At 39.0% G+C, this 24,047-nt stretch overlaps 1 protein-coding gene across 2 annotated transcripts in view; it reads right to left on the minus strand.

Annotated features, from left to right (window-relative positions):
• RABGAP1L (RAB GTPase activating protein 1 like) overlaps positions 1-24,047 on the minus strand; it is a 674,356-nt gene that overhangs the window by 136,309 nt on the left and 514,000 nt on the right. For both annotated transcript variants that reach the window (XM_077763327.1, XM_077763328.1), the window contains exon 18: positions 12,103-12,231. In XM_077763327.1, the coding sequence (XP_077619453.1) occupies positions 12,103-12,231 (129 nt within the window). The remainder of the gene's footprint in view (positions 1-12,102; positions 12,232-24,047) is intronic.

Below are 24,047 nucleotides of genomic sequence, written 5' to 3' on the forward strand. Positions count from 1 at the left end.
TAAAGGTGAACCCTTTCCGGGGCGCCTGGGTGGCTCAGTCGGTTGAGTGTCTGACTTCGGCTCAGGTCATGATCTCGTGGTTCGTGGGTTCAAGCCGCGCATCAGGCTCTGTGCTGACAGCTAGCTCAGAGCCTGGAGCCTGCTTCAGATTCTGTGTCTCCCTCTCTCTCTGACCCTCCCCTGCTCATGCTCTCTCTCTCTCAGAAATAAATAAACAAAACAAAACAAAACAAAAAGATGAACCCTTTCCACGGTGCACATCAGGGCACACATTTTAGATCCACGAGGCTGACAGAAGCTTCTGTGTGGCCTCATTGCTAATTCGAAGAAAGCATTTGTTTGGGAGATTGTATCTTGTTTACACACAGCAATAACATCCAGAAATAGACAGCAAATACTATGAAGAAATCAGAGGTACACTGCTTTTAATACAAACATTCTTAACACTTTAGTTCTAGAGTAAAAGTTTTTTTTCAGACAAGATTGGGCACGTTCAGGGTGGTATGGCCATAGACTGAAAGGTTTTTTTTTTTTCTCAAACAGTTAAGTTAAAATTTATGGTTACAAAGATGGAGGTCTTAAAAGGGGAAAAATGTTAAATTTCTAGATAAGCAAATTTACCATATTCCATTAAAAACATGATTTGTGGGAGGTAGGATCAAACTATATCAATGTGCTCTGGGAGAGCAGATCACTGTCCATCTCAGTAGAGAGGTAACTGAGCTAGGAAAGAGCTTAGAATTTTATTTTCTTTTTTTTTTTCTTTTTTTTTTTTTTAAACAAAGGATTTCTTTAAAAAATTTTTTTTAAATGTTTTATTTATTTCTGAGAGAGAGAGAGAGAGAGAGACAGCGTGAGCAGGGGAGGGTCAGAGAGAGAGGGAGACACAGAATCTGAAACAGGCTCCAGGCTCTGAGCTGGCAGTCAGCACAGAGCCCGACGCGGGGCTCGAACCCACGAACCGCGAGATCGTGACCTGAGATGAAGCCGGTTGCTTAGCCGACTGAGCCACCCAGGCGCCCTGAGCTTAGAATTTTCTCAGGCAAGTAGCTACCAAGGTAACATCTTGTCAGTGGTGGCTACCTCTCCTGCCTGGGGCAGGAAGACAATTTTGGTGCATGACGAAGATGGCAAAGCAGAACCACCATGGGCCCTCCTCACCTCCCCTGGTGCCTCTGCCATCCCAGTTCATTTCTCCCCAAAGCATCTCAAATGTCCACGATCACGGGAAGACGGGAGACATGGTAGCACTGTTGCTAGGAATGAAAGAAGCAAGTCAGAGGAGATGCCAAATAGATGGCAAAATAGCAACTGGTGTGGTTCTGCTGCCACTAATTAACCTGAGCTAACAATTGAAAAAATTCAAGTGCAAGTCAGTATCATCTTCCAGTGTTACTAAACTGCCTTTCAAATATAAGAGTTTTCAGAGGAAAGTTGCTTTTTTCTTGGGTAACCACCACCAAGTCATTTAACATCCTCCTCCACCCATTCTCCTTAGGCATGGACTTCAACAATTCTTTGCAGCTCTCCCTCACCCCCTTTCCTTGCAGTCCCTATGGTCTTCACTTTCTTTTCTATTTGTTAGGCTCCACTTTCCATCATATCAACCACTCTCGGGCTGGTTGATATGATGGAAACCACAACTACCCTCATCTCTCTGAACCGGTGATGTGCTAGGGTCATCAACTACTGGTTCCTGAGAAGCAACTGTCAACATTTAGAAACTGTGTGAGCCAGTTCTTAAGTCATTGGTACCTTGAAATTGGCCATAGTGGGAGTATTTACACCATGGAAATTGGCACAAGCTATGAATCAGGGATTTCCTTTATCCTCATCCTTCTCATCCCCCCAAGACAGGTCTCTTAGTGTACCATTGTCCTGCCCCCGCTGTCCTTCTTTTGCTCATGCTGGCCAACCTCAACTCTGGGTCAAAATAACTGGTTTCTTCATGAATACATTTGGGCCGCTGAATGTTTCTAAAGGAACTCAGAAAACACTGAAGATTTTGGCCACTATGAATTCATGATCTCCAACAACAGTCCAATAATCTTGTGTTTCCCCACTTAGTTCTTCCAATCTCTGCAATGTCTGTTGTAAAAACTTTTCTAAGTTCTCTAAAACCTCTTACTCTACTATATATTCCCTTCATTCTAGAATCTGCTTAATTGAAATAACACAAACCTTCAAATGAAATACCCTCAATTTCCTCTTCACCAAGCTGCATATTCCCTTTATCCCCATCGATTCCTTGCTCATTCCCTTGACTGGAAGAAAGGTCCATTTTTTAAGAATCTAAGACTTTGCTTCCTCAGGGGCGCCTGGGTAGCTCAGTCGGTTAAGCGGCTGACTTCAGTTCAGGTCATGATCTCACAGTTTGTGGGTTCAAGCCCCGCGTCGGGCTCNATTAAGAATCTAAGACTTTGCTTCCTCAGGGGCGCCTGGGTGGCTCAGTCGGTTAAGCGGCTGACTTCAGTTCAGGTCATGATCTCACAGTTTGTGGGTTCAAGCCCCGCGTCGGGCTCTGCGCTGACAGCTCAGAGCCTGGAACCTCCTTCAGATTCTGTGTCTCCCTCTCTCTGTGTCCCTCCCCTGCTCACACTCTGTGTCTTTCTCTCTCTCTCAAAAAAAAAAAAAAACAAACAAAAAAACCCAACAAGTAAATAAACATTAAAAAAAAATAAGACCTTACCTCCTCAGAGTCCTTTCTCTGTTGATATTTTTCCTTTTCTTTACTGAATTTTCAACTTTTCTCTTTCTGTGGGCCTTTTCTTCTTATTTAAAGATGTANTCAAAAAAAAAAAAACAAAAAACAAAAAACCAACAACAAGTAAATAAACATTAAAAAAAAATAAGACCTTACCTCCTCGGAGTCCTTTCTCTGTTGATATTTTTCCTTTTCTTTACTGAATTTTCAACTTTTCTCTTTCTGTGGGCCTTTTCTTCTTATTTAAAGATGTAATCGTCTGGTCCCTACATATCAACCCTCATGATTCTCTGAGTGTCACACTGGTCTTCCCCCAGTTTCTTAAATATACCTTACTCCTTCCTACCTCACAGTGTTTGTACATACGATTCCTTCAATCTGGAATGCCTTAGAATCTCAGTCTAAGAAAGTTGTTGGTTTAGTCAGTCAGGTTCCTCTGTTCCATCTCCTCATACAGCCTTATTACATCCCATCTGAACATTAATCTCACTTTGTAATTACACATTTACTAAGGTGACTATCTAATATTTCCACACAATAGTGGAAACCCCATGATTTCAGAGGGCATATCTGCTTTTGTTCTACCTTGTATTCCCTGGATCTAGCACAGTGCCTGGCATACAGTAGGTGCTCAATGAAGAAACTAATTCATTGAGGCTTTTTAGCATTTAAAGACTCATTTTCCCATTCCCCCAAAATCCATCTCAATCTCTTATCTTCTTACCTCGCTTGTACTTATGCTCTGGCCTGCTGGCCATCTCTGCCACCCCCCACCTTCTTTCAATATTAACCTCTTAGAAGAATTGCGTTATCTTCCTTTCTCCATTTCCTCCCCTTCCATTTATTTCTGAATCATTGGAGTTTATACTTCATCACTCCATTGAAAGTGTTCTCACAAAAGCTATTAAGGACCTCTTTATCATTATTTCACAATGCCTGCTTTCCACTCCTCACTACCTTATATGACCTCTAAACATTGCTGACATTTATTCAACTTCTTCCTTCTTGAAAACGAATACATTTTTCCTGCAGCGTTTGTGCTTCACTTCTCTACTGGGTTTCCTCCTGCCTTCTCAGTCTCACCAGCTTCTACTTCTCAGCCGATTTTTTACAGGTTAATGTATCTATCCTCAACACATCTCTCTGCTCCTCTGTGAGAATTCGCCCACTCTCATTGCTTCAATACAGAAGACATCCAAATGCCTACTTTAAGTTCAGATCTCTAACATCCATTACTTTGTATTTCTGTATATTCGGATAGGAGTTTGTGGACACACACTGCAAACTTAACGTGCTTAACACTTCACTCACTATCTTCCATTCTTTGCAGTGTGATCACTACCACGCTGCCTAAGTAAGACTTCTGGATGTCATCATTGGCTCTCTTTCCCTGCTGTAATTCTCACACTTACTCACTAAGATCTGTTGATTCTATCTCCTGAATATCTCTGGAATCATATCTCTCCAGCCCATAGCACATACTCTGGTCACTTCTCAAAGAATTGGTCTGTCGCTAATATCTAATCTTACTCCTTTCAATCCATTCTCCACAGAGCAGCCAGAAAGACCTTTCTACAACAGCTGATCATTTCCATCTCCTATTTAACCCCTCACAATGCTCCCCACTGCCCCCAGGATAAAATCCAAATTGCTTACCATGACTCACATAGCTATGCACCAGCCGTTTGGCTCCCGGATATCTCGCTTCTATTTCCTATTCTCCAGTCATCAATTATGGTGAGGGCCTGGACAATACTATATTTTCCTACCTCTGGGCCTCTCCATATCCTTTGTTTGGAACATCCTTCCCTCTGCCTCAAATACTCTTTCACCCCTACTGATCCTTCAGGTCTCCTCTTAACTCTTACTTCCTTAAGAAGTTCTTTTGCATAGTCCTGGAACATGATAGGCACTAAAATCATGATCTTGCTGTGCACTCAGTAAAGAACTTTCTTTCCTTACTACCTTGAGTTCAATGTCAAATTCTGAAGTTTTAGTTTTGCTCAAATTATGAAATAGGCTAATTTCTATTTTAAAATATTATTTTATGAAGATCTACCAGCAGATTTTTTAAAATTTGGGCCTTGATCTTGATCGCGGGGCTTGAACTCACAACCCTGAGATCAAGACCTTAGCTGAGATCAAGAGTTAGACGCTTAACCAACTGAGTCACCCAGGCACCCCCAGCAACAGAATATTTTGAGTGATGTGATGAACTTTGCTACTAATGAGGTGCATCACAAATGAGGCATTTGCAACATTATTCCAAATAAAAAATGAACTAGAAAGAAAGAAAGCAAGCAAGGAAGGAAGGGGGAGGGAAGGAAGAAAGAAAGGAAAGAAAGGAAGGAGAGGAAGGAGAAGGAAGGGAGGAAGGGAGGGAGGGAGGGAGGGAAACAGACAATTCTCAGGAAAAGTTTACATGTCCATAGAACTAAGGTATACGTAGTACTCTAACTTCTACTACAGGTGTTTTACTCTTCTCGTTTATTTTCTAAATTCCTATCAGAGCAACGCCAGCTATATGAATTCCATTATAATTAAAAGACTCAAAATTTTAGCATTTCATCCTTATAGCATTGAAATCATAACATCATACATAGCATTGAATACACGGCATCATACATAGCACTGAATCATATGGAAGCATGAAATACTGAATTAAATTACATACGATGTCTAATATCTGACATTTTTTACCAACAAGACTGGCAATGTCATCAATTCAACCAAATACAATATAAATGATACTGAATAAAAATACATAGAAAAAGACAGGCCAAGAATAATGATAAAGTTTATATATATAAGCCCTTCAATATTTATAGATATCCCATTCATAAACCATTACATGTTCTAAGAAATATCAATTTACTTAACAAGTTTAAGATTGTCCCACAATATAGAGGTTAATTTTTCTGAGTCACTGAATTCCTCTTAAGAATCTAATAAGGGGTACCTGGGTGGCTCAGTCATTTGGGTGTCCAACTTCGGCTCAGGTCATGATCTCATGGTTTAGGAGTTCGAGCTCTGGGTTGGACTCTGCTGACAGCACAGAGGCTGGAGCCTGCTTCAGAGTCTGTCTCCCTCTCTGTCTCTGCCCCTAACCTGCTCATGTTCTCAATCTCTCTCTCTCTCAAAAATAAATAAAAGTATTTTAAAAAGATTAAAAGAATCTAATGAAAGGTATATATTCTCTTACCAGGAAAAACAAACTCCTCATATGCTTGTATAAAGAAATTCAAATTTCTACTGCTTTAGGGTACATGAAGACAAGATTCAAGTTTAAGAAGGTCTGCAATGGCAGAATTTTTAACTATAAGGTAACAACTGAGTAACAATATTCACCAAAACCTGCAGTGTATAGTCAATATATTCATATATTAAGTAAGCAAATGATTTTTCAAATCAAATCTGATGGGTCAGCATATTTCCTGATTTTAACCTGGCTGAAACCATAGGCACAGGGAGATATATGAAAATTTTAAATCATGTTACTTAAATCAGAAAGAGTAAACACAAAAACATTTGATATTTATTATTACACAGCTTTTAAAAGAATAAAGTTATTTATCTAACCCAGTGGGGTCTGTTAATACATCTTATTGGTACACTCACAGAAATAAATCACATACAGGGCTAATAAGTTATTTTTCACTTGCAACTCTTGTACCTGTTTTAAAACCAGTCAGTTCACTGAAATCACTGATCATCTAGTTCCTTAAAGTTAGAGGAAAGTGATTCATTTTGTTGGGTAATTAAACGAGAACATGTCCATTCAAAGAAGATACAACCATACACAAATCCTAACTTTGAAAAGAATTAAAATTAAAAAAAATTTATTTTATTTATTCTTTTTACAAATAGTTTATTGTCAAGTTGGTTTCCATGTAACACCCAGTGCTCATCCCCATAAGTGCCCTCCTCCATGCCTATCACCCCCACCCCCACATCCATCAGTCCTCAGTTTGTTCTCAGCATAAATTAAAAAAAAATTTAATTATTATTATTTTTTTAAGTGTTTATTTATTTCTAGGAGAGAGAGAGAGAGAGACAGAGNTGACCAACATTCTATCTTTCACCTCAAGGCTATAGATTAGAAATTGTGAGTGCAACCTTTCTGCTTCTTCCACGCCTGCCATCACCTTTGTCTAACACAGAGCCTTGATCTCTAAATCCAGTGTTTCCTAAAATTTCCAGCTGCTAGCACAGTCTGTGATAATGATGGCATGATGACTCACATTCTCACCACACCCCTATTTGCATTATTCACTGTAACACCTCATATTCCACAGCCTCTTACAAGTTGCAGCCTATCAGGATGGGGAAGGGAGGGTGGTGTGAACAGCATTATAGGCCTTGGGGTTCTTTCAAAATTGCAAGCTGTTGTGAAATCGATTGAGTGGGTTATAACTACCTTTTCAGTTTGAAGACTTTTCTTGTGGGAAGGGGAGTTTAAATGACACCGAATACAAAACAGCAGTAGAAGAGGAAACATCAGAGTGCATGACACACTGTAAGGGTACGTATGTATTCAGAGGTGTGTGTGTGGTCAGGGTCTTGATGTAAAAGCTATTTAAAATGTAGGTCTCAGTTTAAAAACTTTAGGTTGGAAACCTGTGCTCTAGTTTCAGTGTGATGCTTCGAGATTGTACTTATGTCTTCCTTCTCTGAGTTTCACTTCACATCTGCCTCACAATCATGTTAGAAATTAAAATGATGTCCTGTGATACAAAATCAGTATATTTCTGTGTATATTCTCTATATATTTCTATACCTGAATAAGAAATTATCAGGAAGAGAAATTAAGAAAACAATCCCACTTATAATTGTATCAAAAAATATCTTGGAATAAATTTAACCAAGGGTAGATCTGTACACTGAAAACTGTAAGACATCAATGAAAGAAACATAAGGCACAAATAAATAGAAAGATAGTCCATGCTCACAGATCAGAAGAATTAATATCGTTAAAATGCTCATATACTCAAAGCATTCTATAGATGTGATAACATCTCTATCAAAATTCCAATGGCATGTTTCACAGAAACAATTTTAAAATTCCTCTAGAACTAGGAAAGATCCCAAATACCCAAAGCAATCTTGAGAGGAAGGCATCACTCTCTGACTTAAAACTATATTGCAAAGCCAAATTAATCAAAACAGATTGGTAGTAGCATTAAAAAACAGACACATAGACCAGTGGAACAGAATAAAAAAGCCAGAAATAAATCCACGTATATATGGCCAATTAACTTACAACTAAGAAGCCAGGACATACAAGGGGGAAAGGACAATTTCTTCGGTAAAGGACGATGGGAAAGCTGGACAGCCACATGCAAAAGAATGAAACTGGACCATTATCTTACACCACACACAAAAATTAACTCAAAATGGATTAAAGACTTGAACATAAGATATGAAACCATAAAACTCCTAGAAGAAAACATAGGTGGTAAGCTCCTTGACATTGGTCTTGGTGACGATTGTTTTTGGATTTGACATCAAAAACAAAGACAACAAAAAGAAAAATAAACAAGTAAGACTATATCACACAAAAAAGCTTCTGCACAACAAAGGAAAATTATCAACAAAATGAAAAGGCAACCTACTAAATGAGAGAAAATATTTGCAAATCATGTCTTAAAAAAAGGTTAATATCCAAAATATATAAAGAACTCATATAACTCAACAGCAAACAAAACAAAACAAAAACAAAACCCCCAAACATTCCAATTAGAAAAGGATCTGAATAGACATTTTTCCAAAGAAGACATACAAACAACCAACAGGTACAGGAAAGGGTGCTCAACACCAGGAATCATCAGGGAAATGGAAATCAAAATCACAATGAGAAATCACTTCACACCTGTTAGAATGGATCTTATCAAAAAGATAAGATAGGGCTGCTTGGGAGGCTCAGTCAGAGACCCGACCGACTTTGGCTCAGGTTATGATCTCACGGTTCATGGGTGTGAGCCCCGCATCCGGCTCTGTGCTGACAGCTGGCTCAGAGCCTGGAGCCTGCTACAGATTCTGTATCTCCCTCTCTCTCTGACCCTACCCTGCTCACGCTCTCTCTCTCTCTCTCTCTCTCAGTAATAAATAAAACATTAAAAAAACAACAAAAAGATAAGATAAATGTTCGTAAGGATATGGAGAAAAGGGAGCCTTCATGCAACAGTTGATGGAAATGTAAATTGGTTCAGCCACAATGGAAAATGAAAGTTTCTCAAAAAATTAAAAATAAAACTACCAGACAATCTAGCAATTTCACATCTGACTGTTTATCTGAATAAAATGAAAATTTTAATTTGAAAAAATAAGATTCACCCCTATGTTCACTGCAGCATTATTTTACAATAGCCAGTAACAGAAACAACCTAAATGGCCACTGATGGATGAATGGCTAAAGAAAATGTGGTATACATATACAATGGAATATTATTCAGCTTAAAAAGAATGAAATCTTGCCATTGGGCACAATATGGATGGCACTTAAGGGCATTATGTTAAGTGAAATCAGTCAGGCAGAAAAAATAAATATCATATGATCTCACTTGTATGTGGAATCTATAACAAAACAAAACAAAACAGAACAAAACAGAACAAAAACAAAACAAAAATACCAAGCTCAAGGATATAGAGAACAGACTGATTGCCTGGGGCAGGGGGTACAGGAGGGGGCAAAGTAGGTGAAGGGGGTCAAATGTACAAATTTCACTATAAATGATGACACTATTCATTATAAAATAAATGAGTCATGAGGATGTACTGTACAGCATAGTGACTGTAGTTGATACTTCATTTCATATTTGAAAGTAGCTAGGAGAGTGGATCTTGAAAATTCTCACCCCAAGAAACAAATATTTTGTAACTGTATGGTGACAGATGTTAACTAGATGTGCTGTGGTGATCATTTTGCAATTTTGCAAGTGAAACTAATACAATGTTACGTGAATTATACCATAATAAAAACGGTGTCCTGTGAACACTATTTTAAATATCCAAGAAAAAGTTACTCTCCTCAGATAATGTAAAAACAAACAAAAAACACCAAAACCCCAGACAAAACATAAAAACAAAAAACAAAATTAAATAACCCTATTATAACTTAAAGTAATAATTCATGTCTATCTGTTCATCTTCACCTATATCACTCTGGTCGGACACATTCATTCCAGAAATGGTCCATCCAGATCATATTTTGAACTGACTTTCTAACATCTTAAGTTTCTGTGTCTTTCCGATCCCATGTTTCCAGCCTGACAATTGTTAGTTGCCTCCATCTTCTGAGGGGCTTCATGAATTATATTGGAAAAAAAACATCTTTCCCTGTGTACCTCATAATTTTGGATTGTTTTCCTGGATTTTTCATTCCCAATGATTTCCAATGCTACCAAACTTCCCTTGAAGACATTTAACCTTCTACCTAACTTGTCCTTCCTAACTCTCTAATCTTTCACTCGCAGAAGTGAATGTTTTATTTTAACAAATTCCTGCAGCATTGTTCCAGTTACAGTACTGTTTTCTGACAGCTCTGGGACTATCAGGGGCTGAAGTCTGCCTTTCAAACATATGACCCACAAAGTTCAATCAAAGTCACAATGGCCACTGCAATGTGCTTTCAAAGTCCACAGAGAAATGTGGCTCATGCTTAGTCATCTGGCCCAGCCAAATAAAATAATCAGTTCTGAAGGCTTGATTATTTTTGAGTATATAATTCACTTGAAAGAAAATATAGTTGTTCCGCTCAGTTATTTACTTTCAACATTGAGTTGTACTTTTTAACATTTAGAATTTACTTTAAAATAAGTTGAAACTAAAAACAACAGTGTCACACGAGAAAAAGTGCTTGGATGAAGTCTACGTCAAAGTACACTGTAAGTATTTGAGCTTAACAACTCAATGGCAACTCTATCTTCTAACTGCCTAATCCAAAATCTTGGATTTGGAGTTATCTTGACTCCTCATTTCCTCTCATACCCATGCTTAATGTATCATGAAATCCTTTCAGTTCTTTTTCAAAACACACTCTGGTTCCAGCCACCTCCATCTCCACTTCATCTCCATCCCCAATGTTATCACCCTGGTAAACATTACCGTTATTTCTCAACAAGATTAGTGCAGAAACCCTTGTCTGATCTCCCTGCGTTCACCCTTACCTTCCACTAGTCTGTTCTGCACACAGTAAACATTGTGATCCTCTAAAACCTCAGACAGATCACATCACTTCACTCCAAACTCTGTAAGGGCTACCCACTCCACTCAGAGTAAAGCCTAACTCCTTACAACGACCTCATTTGCTGGCTCCTTGTGAGCTCTCAAACTTCCTCTCCTATTGCTCTCATTTGCATTCACGTCACTGCAGCTACACTGGCTTTCTTGCTGATCTTCCAAGCCACCAGGTATGAGCCAGCTGCATGGCTTTTGAACTTGTTGTTGCCTCTGCTGGAATGCTCTTTCCCTACACATCTCCATGACAAACACATCTCTTTCACCTTCTTAATGAAGTCTACCTACTCTGCCTAACTAATAACAACTGTAACTTTCCTTCTCCTCACCAATCTGGTCTTGTTTATTTCACTATACATCTCCTTTTTCCACAGCTGTTCATCACCTTCTAACACGTTAAATACATTCTTTCTTTGTTATATCAGTCATTTACTGTCTGTTTCCTTCTGTAAGAACATGAGGTCTGTAAGACATGGGATCTCTGTCTCTTCGTTCAAAAGGGACATTTCTATTTAACTATTTAGATAAGGTTAAGAAGATTCCCTAGTATATTACAGACGTACAAAAATTTACACCCATAAATTGGTTCCAAATTTTTACAAAAAATGTGTTCTCTAATCTTGATACCATAATTTTCTGGAGAGCAATTTCCATATCAAATTATTTTATAAAACTTGTTTAGTTTTATCAGGCATATGATAAGGAGCAATGTATCAACAACCATTTTGCAGATGAGGGATGGAAATGGGCAGATCAAGACTCCACGCTTTCCAAGTAGCTTAGAGAAAAGAAAGCACTGTCTAAGCAGGCTTTCCTTGCTTTGTGGTAAATAATCCTAAAACAGATGGCCAAAAGCTAAATACTAAGTCTGCTGCCATGGAAACCACTATCACAGCAGCCCATTCCAGAGCCCTACCTGTAAGATCAATGTTTGTCTTCCTATTGTTACAATCTGAACCTAATAACTTCCACTCCAAGTCCTACTAGAGACTATTACATACGTACGAGCCTCACAAAAAAGTCTGAGACTAGTTTATACACACTGCCACCTGTTTAATACAGCCCAAATCCAGCAACATACAGAGAGAGGGTTTTAAGTAATTGGCCACATCCTCTCTTCATTCAAGTTGTATCTTTATTATATATAAATCCATGTATCTTACCTTAATATTGCAAGCCTGCTCCATCAATCTTCTGGCATTTTCCTCTGCCCTGTATCTCTTTGGGAGTTGAACTCTGAAAAACTTTAAAGCACCTTCAAAATCAGCCTGCAGAAGATCTTCCTTTGAGGTCTGTAAAATAATTCCGAGAATTATCATTACATTTTAGCCTGCACTCAGTAAACATACACTGAAAAATGAATTTTTGTTTTCCTGAATGCATGTTTGTAGCTAAGATCTAGCTTCGTTCCATAGGTTTTTAGGAACAGATTTCTAGCCTCTTTACTATAAGATGAAATAAGTCACCATGAATCCCAAATACAAAATAAAAATTAGCAGGGTAACATATTTAATTTATGTAACCTAAAGATTAGAATGGTGGATCCCAGCAATGCTAACCAAGTTATAGCTCTGAGAGGGAAAAATGCAAGAAAAGCAAAACAATTTTAACTCTGGGTCTAATCTATGACTTTAATTTGCTAGATATTTTAAGGATATTATTAGAAACCTGCTGGGGGTACCTGGGTGGTGGGTGACTCAGTTAAATGACCAACTTGGGTTCTGATCTCACAGTTCAGGAGTTCGAGCCCAGTGTCAGGCTCTGTGCTGACAGCGCAGAGCCTGCTTGGGATTCTGTCTTCCTCTCTTTCAAAATAAATAAATAAACTTAAAATTTTTTTTTCAAAAAAAAGAAACCTGGCTGAAGATACAGAAAAGGTAATCAAAGTATGTTAGAATTACATAAGGAGCACCTAATGGGAGGAGGGCTTTTCAACTAATGACAGCAGCAGTTCAAGAAAATAAGAAATTTATCCCCTACTTTAAAGAATATTATGAAAAAAATAAATAAATCACTTAATGACTGAACCTCATATGAAAACTACTGTTTTCAAAATTTACTTCTCCAAGAAATAACCACTTAGAAATGAATATATGCATGCATAGAAAAAAGACTGAAAGGAAAGAAAAGGTTTCTCTGGATAGTGGGATCATGGGTTCCCCCCGCCCCTTATCTTTTGCTGTATTTTTTGCAGTAAAGATTTTTTAATAAGAAAGACAATAAAGGGTGACAGTGGCTCAGTCAGTAGAGCCTGTGACCATTGATCTTGGGGTTGTGGGTTTAAGCTCCATGTTGGGTGTGGAGCCTACTTTTAAAATAATGAGGGGTGCCTGGGTGGCTCAATCGGTTAAGTGTCTGACTTCAGCTCTGGTCGTGATCTTGGGGTTCGTAGGTTCAAGCCCCATGCCAGGCTCTGTGCTGACAACTCAGAGTTGGAGCCTGCTTCAGATCCTAATGTCTCCCTCTCTTTCTACCCCTCCCCTGCTCATGCTGTCTCTTGCTGTCTCTCAGAAATGAATAAACGTTAAAAAAGGGGTTTTTTTTAAATGAAAGAAAGACAATAAGTATTTTATTAAAAAACTATCAGCAATCTTTGGCAAACACCGTGATACAAATTTTAGATTAAGGCAGACTAGGTACACAGAAATAAACCAAAGAGAAATAAGATATTTCAAGAGTCTGAAATTGTCAAAAACCTGAGTAACAAAACGAAAAACAGTAAAACAAAAAAACACACTCAGGATGGCTAGAAATCATAGAACTATATGCTATTTCAAAATATCACTTTATCTCAATTCAGATGTAGACCTGATTAACCTTAACGGCTGTACCAAAAGAGTACAAGGAAGTCAAGAGAAATTCCTGCTCATGACAGGGCCTGAGTTGTCCTCACCACCCTGGTCCAAGCCATTGTCATCGCTTAGGTCAGCTAATGCAGTAACTCCCTAACCCGTCTCCCCACAGTCCACTCTCCCTATCACAGCCACATGATACCCTTTCACATCATGTGGTTCTTCTGTATAAAGCCCTCCGCTGGTTCCTACTGTGCTCAGAATAAAATCCAAAATCATTACCACTGACTACAAGACCTTTCATGATCTAGAGTCCCTGCTTTCCCCTCCAACCTCGTCTGGAACCACACCTCCCTCCTGTTCTCAAGTTCCAGGCACACTGGCCTTGTTTCTGTGTTTTGTGCATACCAAGTTCATTCCTGACTGAGGGCAACCGCCCTTGCTATTTATTCCCTCTGCCTGGAATAATCTCCATACGGAAAGCAACTTTTTGTAATTTAGATTTTAGCTCAAATGTAAGATCAGAGTGAGACCTTTTCTTAGCACTTAAATTCTACCCCCACTCCCACCCCCGCCCCAGCCCATCAAGTAATTTTCCACCAGCTAATTTTTCTGTTTCATATCTCTTTCCTTCTAAGGAAAGGGGCCTTGTCTGTCTTGTTCACTGCTGTATCCACGGCGATAAGACAAGTAACTGGAATACAGAAGTTTCTCAATTAAAATTTACTGAATGAATGATTTCTAATTTCATCTCCCTTCCCTTTTAAACAGAAACATGTAAAATAAAATAAAATATTAATTCATACACCAGGCATTTTCACAAGGGTACTAGGTTGCTTCAGCTTTCCATCCACACACGAGTAGTCAGAAAGTAAAGCCAGGCTAACAGGGGCAGTGGAAAAAACAAGCCTCAGTACATCTCAGATTTATTGCCTCCCTCACAGATGCTCAGACACGATGGCAGTAAGTGGTAGAGAGAATGTATATCATGATAGAGTATTATCAACTCACCTTAACTTATTTGGAAAAGACAGTTATCAGAAACTTCAGCCTAACAGAGGCCTTTTCTGACCACAATATCAACTACTCAATCATTGGAAAAGCACCCATTACCATATATTCCAGACACGCTATACCCTAGTCTTCCTTGTTTGCCTATAATACTGGGTCTGATGGTCAGCCCTCTGGTGACTGTCAGGAAAATTCAAGACAGGCTGCTTCTAGGGTTTGTGGGAAACAGGATCAGCAGCTTTGCTCAGTACCCCAAAGCTTCTGAGGGCACTGTTAGATTTTCAGTGCAACTGACCTCTAGTTACCTGGCAACAGATGTCCCTGAATGGTGGTGTGGTCCCTTGCCTGAAGGCAGTAGCATGATTACCTAATTTTCTAATACTGCCTCAGGTCTAATTTCAAGTCCAGTCTCTGAGTTCATGCAAAAGGAGAAAGATGAAGCCTCAAGATGAGGAATCATAGAGCCTGTGTGACATGTGACCTCTGGTCAGGCATGGGGGACAGGGTGGTCATGTAGAAAGAGATGCCGTTGGAAGGAGGCTGTCTTCTTGGGGCGGGGCGGGGGTGTAGCGAGAAGCTCCCCATCTGAGTGGGGCCGAGTCTCAGGAAACCAGCATTCAGAGGACCCTATGACTGTCCTTTCCAAGACACTGCTGGTGTCGGGCTGCTGTGGATCCCATGATTCGCCCACCTCAGTTAAGCCCCATGAGAGAGGAGCTCTCACAATCATGGAGCAGAAAGACTCTAGTAGACACGTGTGAAACTGCATGTTATTCAATCCCTTAATCCCATCTTCTAGAAGGCAGTTGGCAATTAAAGGTACAAACGTGGCTCCAAAGGATGAAATAAATTCTGACCCCACCTCTGACTACCTCACAGTGCGGCCTCCATCTCTCTTGTCCTACTTCAAAAAGGGAGCATCTTTAATCTCAAGTATTTGAGAAGGAAATAAGTTAAGTCATAGGAGTGCATTTTGTGAACTCCAAAACAAATATAAGGGATGACAGTTTGGAAGGCTGTCTCTATGCTGCTCAGATATGTTCAGGTACTGACATTTTAGTAGCTAAAAACAGTACCCTCCTCTCACTGACATTTTAAATTCCAGAAAGCAGGCAGTCTAAGTTGTAAGAACTTATATTCTTGTCATGGACTAAAATAAAGCTAATTTCATTCTGAATTTTTTAAAAAAATGCCAAAAAATAAAAAAATAAAAACATGCCAGAAGACAACCCCATGGGGTAAAAACCATGCCGATAAGCAAAAAGTATATTAACAAAAACAAGGCTTGCCACTGCTCCAGGAAACAATTTGCAATCCTACTTTGATTCTGATGGGCTTTTCCTTTAAATTTCTATCTTTAAGAGACTTCCATAATCATTAAGTGTCACCTCCAAATACCTTCTTATGCTATAATCAGGTTATACATTTATAGGGGTAACGTTCCATTTTCTGATAGCTGTGTCTGAGAGATTTTTTCCCTACAATTGAGGAATAGGTTTCTCTGGCTCTGCAAAAATTTGGATGCCTCATTAAGAATTTATCAGAGAGTTGTTTGGTTTTCTAAATACCTTTAGGGGCGCCTGGGTGGCTCAGTTGATTAAGCATCTGACTTCCGCTCAGGTCATGATCTCACGGTTCGTGGGTTCAAGCCCTGCACTGACTGGGCTCTGTGCTGACAGCCAGCTCAGAGCCTGGAGCCTCTCTTCAGATTCTGTCTCTCTCTCTCTCTCTCTCTCTGACCCTCCCCTGCTGGCTCTCTCTCTCTCTCTCTCAAAAAAAAAAAAATAACATAAATACTTTTAAAAACTCATAGATTATATACATATGTGTGTGTGTATATCCACTTAGTGGGGTTACACAGTTTTTATTGATTACATATTCACTTCTCAAAAAAAGAAAAAATTTTTAAAAGCCTAACATGTCTTACTACCCAGAGATAAACATAATGAACATTTGGTTACAAGGGTGCTTGGGTGGCTCAGTCAGTTAAGCATCCAACTCTTGATTTTGGCTCAGATCAGGTCATGATCTCATGGTGCATGAGACTGGGCCTCACCTTGGGCTCCAGTGAGGAGCCTGCTTGGGATTCTCTCTCTGCCCCTCCCCTGCTCATGCTCGTGCTCTCTCTCTCTCTTTCAAAATAAATAAACAAACATTAAGAGAACCCAGTAATGGTTATGGTGGTAAAACATTTAAAAAGACATTTCGTTACATTGCTTATAATCCTTTTTTTTTTTTTACCATCCCTACCCACACATATCATATATATCTAACAAAATTTGAATCATCTTCTACATATGTTGAATATATATATGATTCACAAATGTCAAGTATTGCTGTAATAGTATTAGTCCAAACTATAAGTAGTGGTGCTTTCTATAAAACTAAAACATGACTTCACACATACTAATTATTAATAAACTGGCTATGGAGATATACACTTAATTAATGGTTATAATCATGTTTACAATTGTATGAATGCTGTCTACCTGACAACGAAGAGAAGCTTAACATATATGATCTATGGTAAGACCCAAGCTTTAAAAATACACCCCTAAAAGGCAGACTAACATTTCAAGAACCAAACCAAATACCCAGAAGCAGGTAGGTAGGGCCAGCTTCTGGATATCGTTATCCCTCTGTGCTCACTACACAGAACTCTGTCAGGCTAGAAGAACTGACTTAAAGAAAAGGCTGTTCTTCAACTGGGAAATTCTTAGAGTTCATCTATACTGCCTTTAGAACAGTAGTAAGGGAAGAATAGTGTAATGAAAATGCAATTACTTTCCTGACATTATTTGTTAAGTAATAACAGATAACAGTAATAAGTCAGAAGGTAACATGGACAAGAGCTACAGAAATTTCAAGAAGCAAAGACGTGTTTCTTTCACTTGCAAAATCGAGAATTCAGGACACCTAGGTGGCTCAGTCGGTTAAGTGTCAGACTCTTGAAGTTTGTTCAGGTCATGATCTCATGGTTCATAGGATCGAGCCCCATGTCGGGCTCTGTGCTGATAGTGCAGAGCCTGCTTAGGATTCTCTCCCTCTCTTTGCCCTTTCCCTACTTGCTCTCTCTCCTTTCCTTCAAAAATAAATAAATAAACTTAAAAAAAAACCCAGAGAATTCTACCAGCTTTTAAATAAGAATAAATAGTAACTTTTGAAAATTAGTGGTTCTATTAACTCATCTTTTGCTCCACAAACTTTCTGTCAAATTCTTTTAAGTGATGATATGAAACACGTTTTTCAATTATACCTCCAAAGAATTACTTCTTTCTTCATTTGAACAGAATTATATAAAAACATTACCTGAACAATTAAAAACACTTCAAGTCCTACTTCTATTTTCTTTCAAGTAGGTAAAGAGAAATATTCAAAGGGAAAAAGTAAGTAGGATATTTTAAGTAGGTTGTTAATTTAGGTATCCTTCCTACTCCCCCAGTAAAATGATGTAATAAGTAAACTGCCAGGCATATAATAGACACCAACATTAATTTGTTCCATAAATTCATAAAAGCTCTACTTTAAGTACACCCAGTATTAACCAGTCATAATTAATAAAATGCACATTAGAGAGTACAGTTAGTATGTATTTTAATATAAAAATTGATGTTTACACTTTGAAGGGCATCTGAAGTATGTATGGCAACTTTTATATTGGGCTCTTTAAATTTTAAGAGTTGTAATCTCTACTCAATGAGCAATCTTTACAGTGTTTAAAAAAAAGTAAAAATACTTGCTTCTGTTTTTCCATTTCAGTATCAATCCTCCTTCAGATTCACTGTGCATAGTACCCAGGGTATCAGTATTGAAACTATAGCCGAGACTGATATTCATTTATAATGATCTGATCATAACTTTCCACATCATGTAACAGCAAATCAAATCATAAGGGAAGAAAAAGAAATTCTCAACATGAGTAGAAGAACTTTTCCTTTTTCTTCAAATTTCACACACTTACAGAGTATGGACCCTAGCTATGTGTCACTGCTGATACCATTTTGAGTGTGTTTTTCTCACTGAAAAATTCAGTGCAAGAGTATCACATGTCAGAGTGATTTTTTTTTTTTTTTTTTAAGGCAGGGTGGGTAGAAAGGAGCAGTTCTAACCTTTTGGTGCTAGCTCCTGATGTTTCTATTCCAAACTTCTCAAGACTCTTGGATGATAAATCTCTTTTCAAGGGCCTCTGAGAAGCAGCAAATTTTAGGTTTGATTTTTTAGGGGGTTATTTAAAAAAATCTAGGTATGGTTCTTTTTCTCACCATTATTTTCACCACAAATGGCTTTTTTCCCCTTTAGTTATGATGTCTAACAGGATTTCCATTCAGCAGAGACATATTTTTGGAAGTCTGAGAATCATTTAGAAGCACAGGCTTTAGAAGAAGGAAACATTACTTAGCTGGTATCTAGGATACCTGTATCTCTTGCTTTGGTATTTTAATTTCACCAAAGAAACGTGTGTTTGGTGAGTCTGTGCACAGAATTTATGCCTTGTGGTAATATCTAAAATGAAGACTTGTACCTGATTTATTAAATGGAAATTGTTCTTTATTAGGCATACCTCTGAAGGACAAGATGCAAACATTTCAAGTGTAATTTAAATAAAAACTTCAAAAAAATTTTTTTCAAATGTGTTTGGTGTTCCTGCAGTTTGAGGGTCCCTCTGTGAATCAGGGGACAATGAAGAGGCTCTAAGTCTAAATCTACAGCACTGTCTTGGTAAATCTTCATTAATTTGATCAGTTCATCACAAAAATTAGCTTATAGGAAAGAAAAACTACTGGGATCTTTAAAGTAAAATAGGGTATTTGCATGTGTGTAACCTTCACGCATTCATGTTTGAAACATAACTAAAAACCGAATCTTCAGTGCCTGCCTCTTGAGCAGTAAGGGAAAGACTGAGATTGCACGTGGCAGGATTCCCCTTAGGACCACCCTGTGCAGATCAGCCATCGATCCCACATCATTAGCCAGTCCAATAACACAAGGCTGAACAACTGTACTTCCTCCTGGTACACATGCTAAACTTTAAGCTGTAACTCAGTGGAGAGAGCTGATTCCAGTTCACAGCCATATTGCTAATTAAAGGACATGTGATTTTCCCAAACTGTAGAGTGTCCCGGTTTTATCACGAATCTTTTATGCACAATACTGTATGACAAAGTCAGAGACTGCCAAATGGCCTCTTGGATGACTCAATAAATACTTTTCACATACAACGTAAATGGCACCGTTACCTAGTCTCTGCATGTGAGAGTCCCAAACAACCTGAGGGATGTACTACTACCCTGGATACCTGATTGGGCAACCAAGCCGACTTTGTATGGTCACAACATACAGAGACATGTGATTTCCAAAAGCTCTGAAGCTTATGAACCCTGCTCCTTGTGGATTTTATTGCTGATAATTTGTTTTAAACTAAAGGCGGTTTAAATTGAGCCCTAATGCAGATTTCAGCATGGAAGACAGTCTTAGTTATACATTTATGTTTTCCTTCAAAGCCCTCAAAGTATAAATTGTCAGAGAAAGGCAGTACCATATTGCTGGAAAGTTAATAGCAGAAGCCCTGAAATCACAGAGTTGGGTAGTCTTTAACAATATGAAAATATATTAGACCAAAACTTACTCTTCAAAGAGATGTATTTGTTGAAATGTATTTTAGTACTTAATAGTATCAAAGCTCTTGAACAAAATGCTTTTTATTTCACTTAAAAAATTCCTTTCCAATAGAATCATAAATCTTCAGTTTTTGATGAAGAAAAACATGATTCAGGAAAAAATTAAGTGAGCACTGATGGCCTTACCTGGGTATTAAAACATATGTGTTGAGCTCTTTTTATTTCTCTCTTGAATGACAAAGAAGCTGTATTTCTCAAAAATATCAACCCCCCCAAAATTGTATGCTGGTCACTGCTTCTAACTTCCTCTTGCAAGGATCAACAGACTTTCTTTGGGGTGAAAAATCCCTGACGTACACAGCTTCCTAAAATGCTGTTATGATTATACAAGAGAGAAAAATTCACATGCAAATACATACATGAAGACTGAATTGGTAATTGCAAAGATAATATAAACAGAGATGAACTAGACCGAAGAGAGGTATGTGAGAGAAAAGTATGAAATTCAGTCAACATTGTACTTTTGAAAAAATCAAATAGGACAGAACCATAATGAAAGAACAGTCTGGAATGGTGTTAAAGTCCACTGTATAAAAAAGACAAAGCTTAATGATTCTTGCTCAATTACTAAATAATGGTACAGGACTACTGCAGACCGATTACATTATAGAACAGATGCTAGGTATAGTTCTCAAACCACTAAAAAGAAATCCTGCACCAGCGATTGTGGGTATTTAATTTTAACCCTTGGTAGGAAGTGAGGAAGGGTGATTTTTCTCTCTTTCAGGGAAATCAAAAAATAGGCAAGCCAGACCTTCCAGGTTCACAGCACAAACCCAATAGCTTTAAGGTGCTTCATAGATATACAGTTCAAACATTCCAGGAGAGAAATTTTTCAATTTTCTACCCAAGGATTTTTAGGGGGCAAAATTCTCTATTCAAAAAAAAAAAAAAAAAAAAAATAAAAAAAAAAAAAAAAAAAATGGGGGGGGGGGGATTTATTTTCTTACACAACTGAAATATCTAAAATTAGGGCCAGCTACACAACTGGGTTGGTATAGAGTTTCAAAAANATCAAATCAAACTGGCAATCAAATGGTGAGGTTCGAATGCAAACCACAGTAGTCTAGATAAGTAGCAATAATGTCTGTTGTGAAATTTAACCCTTTGGAGATGTACATAACAGAATGCCTAAATCAAGCACTTGGGTATTCTGCTTTATTGCTGAGTCTAGGCAGCCAGAAAACATTTTATTTTCCCTGCCACGGAGATAATGCCACTAGCGTGGCCCCGGGCCCTTAGGAAAGAGCCATATCCCCTCTAGCCAATTAAGGAGTGGCACGGACCAGGCTCAGATAGAGCCCGACAGTGGCCACTCAGCACTTCCTTCTTGGTAGAGTGCGGAAGAGGAGAAGGAAACAGGAGACTGCAAGCCTCTTTTAGGGATACAGGAATTCTCCCAGAGGGTGGCAGGTTCCCTATAAACGAAGTTCAATGGAAAACAGTCTCACCGCCAGCAGCCGAGGCACAAACAGACGATGCCCCATCCCCAGCAGTTCCAGCACGCGACACGCATACTCATTCACCAGCTTGCTCCTCTCGTCGTGCATGTCCTGGGACTTTCTGACAGGAGGTGTGAGCTGAGCAGCTGGGGCTGGGCAGGGCACCCCTTCTTCCATGAGCAGGAAGTAGGTATCCAGAATGAGGAAGCTCTCGGTCTCTTATCCACAATTTTGAGAACTGCAGTGGCAGGGGAGCCTGGCTCAGGTCTCCCCAGGAGCAAGCACAGCCAGTCTGTGGTGGGAATTGTCAGCTAATGTCTCCACAAGAAGAGCATTTTGGCTAAATTATCCACTGTGCAAGAGCCCCAAAGTAGACTGGAAGATGAAATCAAACACGGATCTAAATGAAAAAACAGCAAAAGCAATCGAATGCAAGAAAATGGCCAAGAGTGATGCAGGAGAGTTCAGATACATGTGTTAAAATGTACAAGCTGCTCAGAAGGGTCTAGCGTGTGTGTGCGCGTGTGCTGTGTGTGTGCGTGAGTGTGTGCGTGAGTGTGCGCGAGCGCGTGTGTCTGTGTGTCTGAGCAGACAGCAGCAGCAGTAGCCGGGAAGCCAGGGCAGTTGTGGAGCTGCAAGGAGAAAAGGATGAGCTCATTGCAATCCCCGATTCGTGACAAGCAGCGCTGCTGCCGCCGCTGCCGCCGCCGCCGCTGCCGCCTCTCGCTGAGAATCAGTAATGAAGGGTAGGGGAGGGGGGTGGGAAGAGGAGGAGGTAGGTGAATGAGCATGCAGAGTGTGTCTCGGGGGAGAATGCTGTAATAAGAAGCCAATGGCGAGCCGTTGGACAGATGTGCTTCCCCCTCCCAGTCCACCTTCAATCAGTGTTAGTCTGACAGCTTCTGCTGTTGAATCCTAAAGCCAAAGACAGACAAACCAGCCTCTCTTAGCATGTGATGCTCACAGAGCAACCAGACCCCCTGCCAGCCAAGAGGCTGACCTTTCTTCACTCTTGCTTTCTAATAACGTAACAGATACAAGTCGGATTTTATGCTGCGTACTTAAAGTGGGATTTTCCAGCCCTTGTTAGGGGACCAAAATCCTCACAGAAGAGAGGTCTGGGGCAAAATGATCTAGTATGCACGGAGGGCAAAGGCGAGCTTCCAAGAAACGACACACCCTCAAGTTGCAGTGTTTACGCAATAATAATGACTTTTTGCAATGCTAGAATGTGAGGTATTTCGGCATTCAGGGGAAGCCACGATTAAAAGTAAGATTTTTATAAACATTCAGTATGATAACACATAAAGACCTACAACCTAATAATGACACTGTACATCTAAGGAATCACTAAAGTTGAGATTCTCGAGCAATAATAACTTTCTTAAGCCACAGACCTTGATAAACATTCAGTTAATAGTTCAAAACATTATTTTGATACTCTCTGGTCAAATGAATCCTTCCCTGCTAATAACAACTGAGAATTGTCCATAGTTTAAAATTTTACAATCTTAGTAGGTGTTATTTTAATTTCCCTGATGAGAATAATAGTCACAGCCAAAGGAAGACAAAAAGACAGGATCACCGTTACGAGCAGTTTCTAAACTTCAGCTAACAACTGATCATATATATTGAGAGTCCTGGTGCTGCAGTTCTGAAGCTGGTCTCATGAATACCAGACGAGGGTCTCCATGCATGTTGTTGCATGACACATGGGAGCCCAGCTAGCTCCTTCCAAGTCTTAGTTTCCTGCTCTGACAAGTAAGAGTTACAGGTCACTGCAGGCAACAAAATAGAAACACATCTATCAGCATATCTCTATGATCTTGGTTAAAGAAATACATTAATTATGGAATGGGGTTAAAGGGAAATCTTGCCTCCTTTAACAGAATATTGTTAAGTTCCTTTTTCTAAAACTCAATAAAAACAAAACATTTTTTTGGTTAAACATCTTCAGTATTAATGAACAAAATATCTTAACTAAGATACTTATATATTGTCAAGCTTTTTATTCCTTCTGAAAATGCTTTCTTAAAAAACTAGGGATTGTAATGTAAAATGATAAAAACCATTAGAATATGACATATAAATAAACATTTCAGATTCCTAAGGTTTAGGATAAACATCTGATGGGCTACCCAGGGTGGGGTGGGTTTAGCTGGAAAAGGGAGGCTGTAAGGATTAG

Source organism: Crocuta crocuta, unplaced genomic scaffold, assembly GCF_008692635.1.
Source record: "Crocuta crocuta isolate KB4526 unplaced genomic scaffold, BGI_CrCroc_1.0 scaffold3, whole genome shotgun sequence".
Lineage (NCBI taxonomy): Eukaryota > Metazoa > Chordata > Mammalia > Carnivora > Hyaenidae > Crocuta > Crocuta crocuta.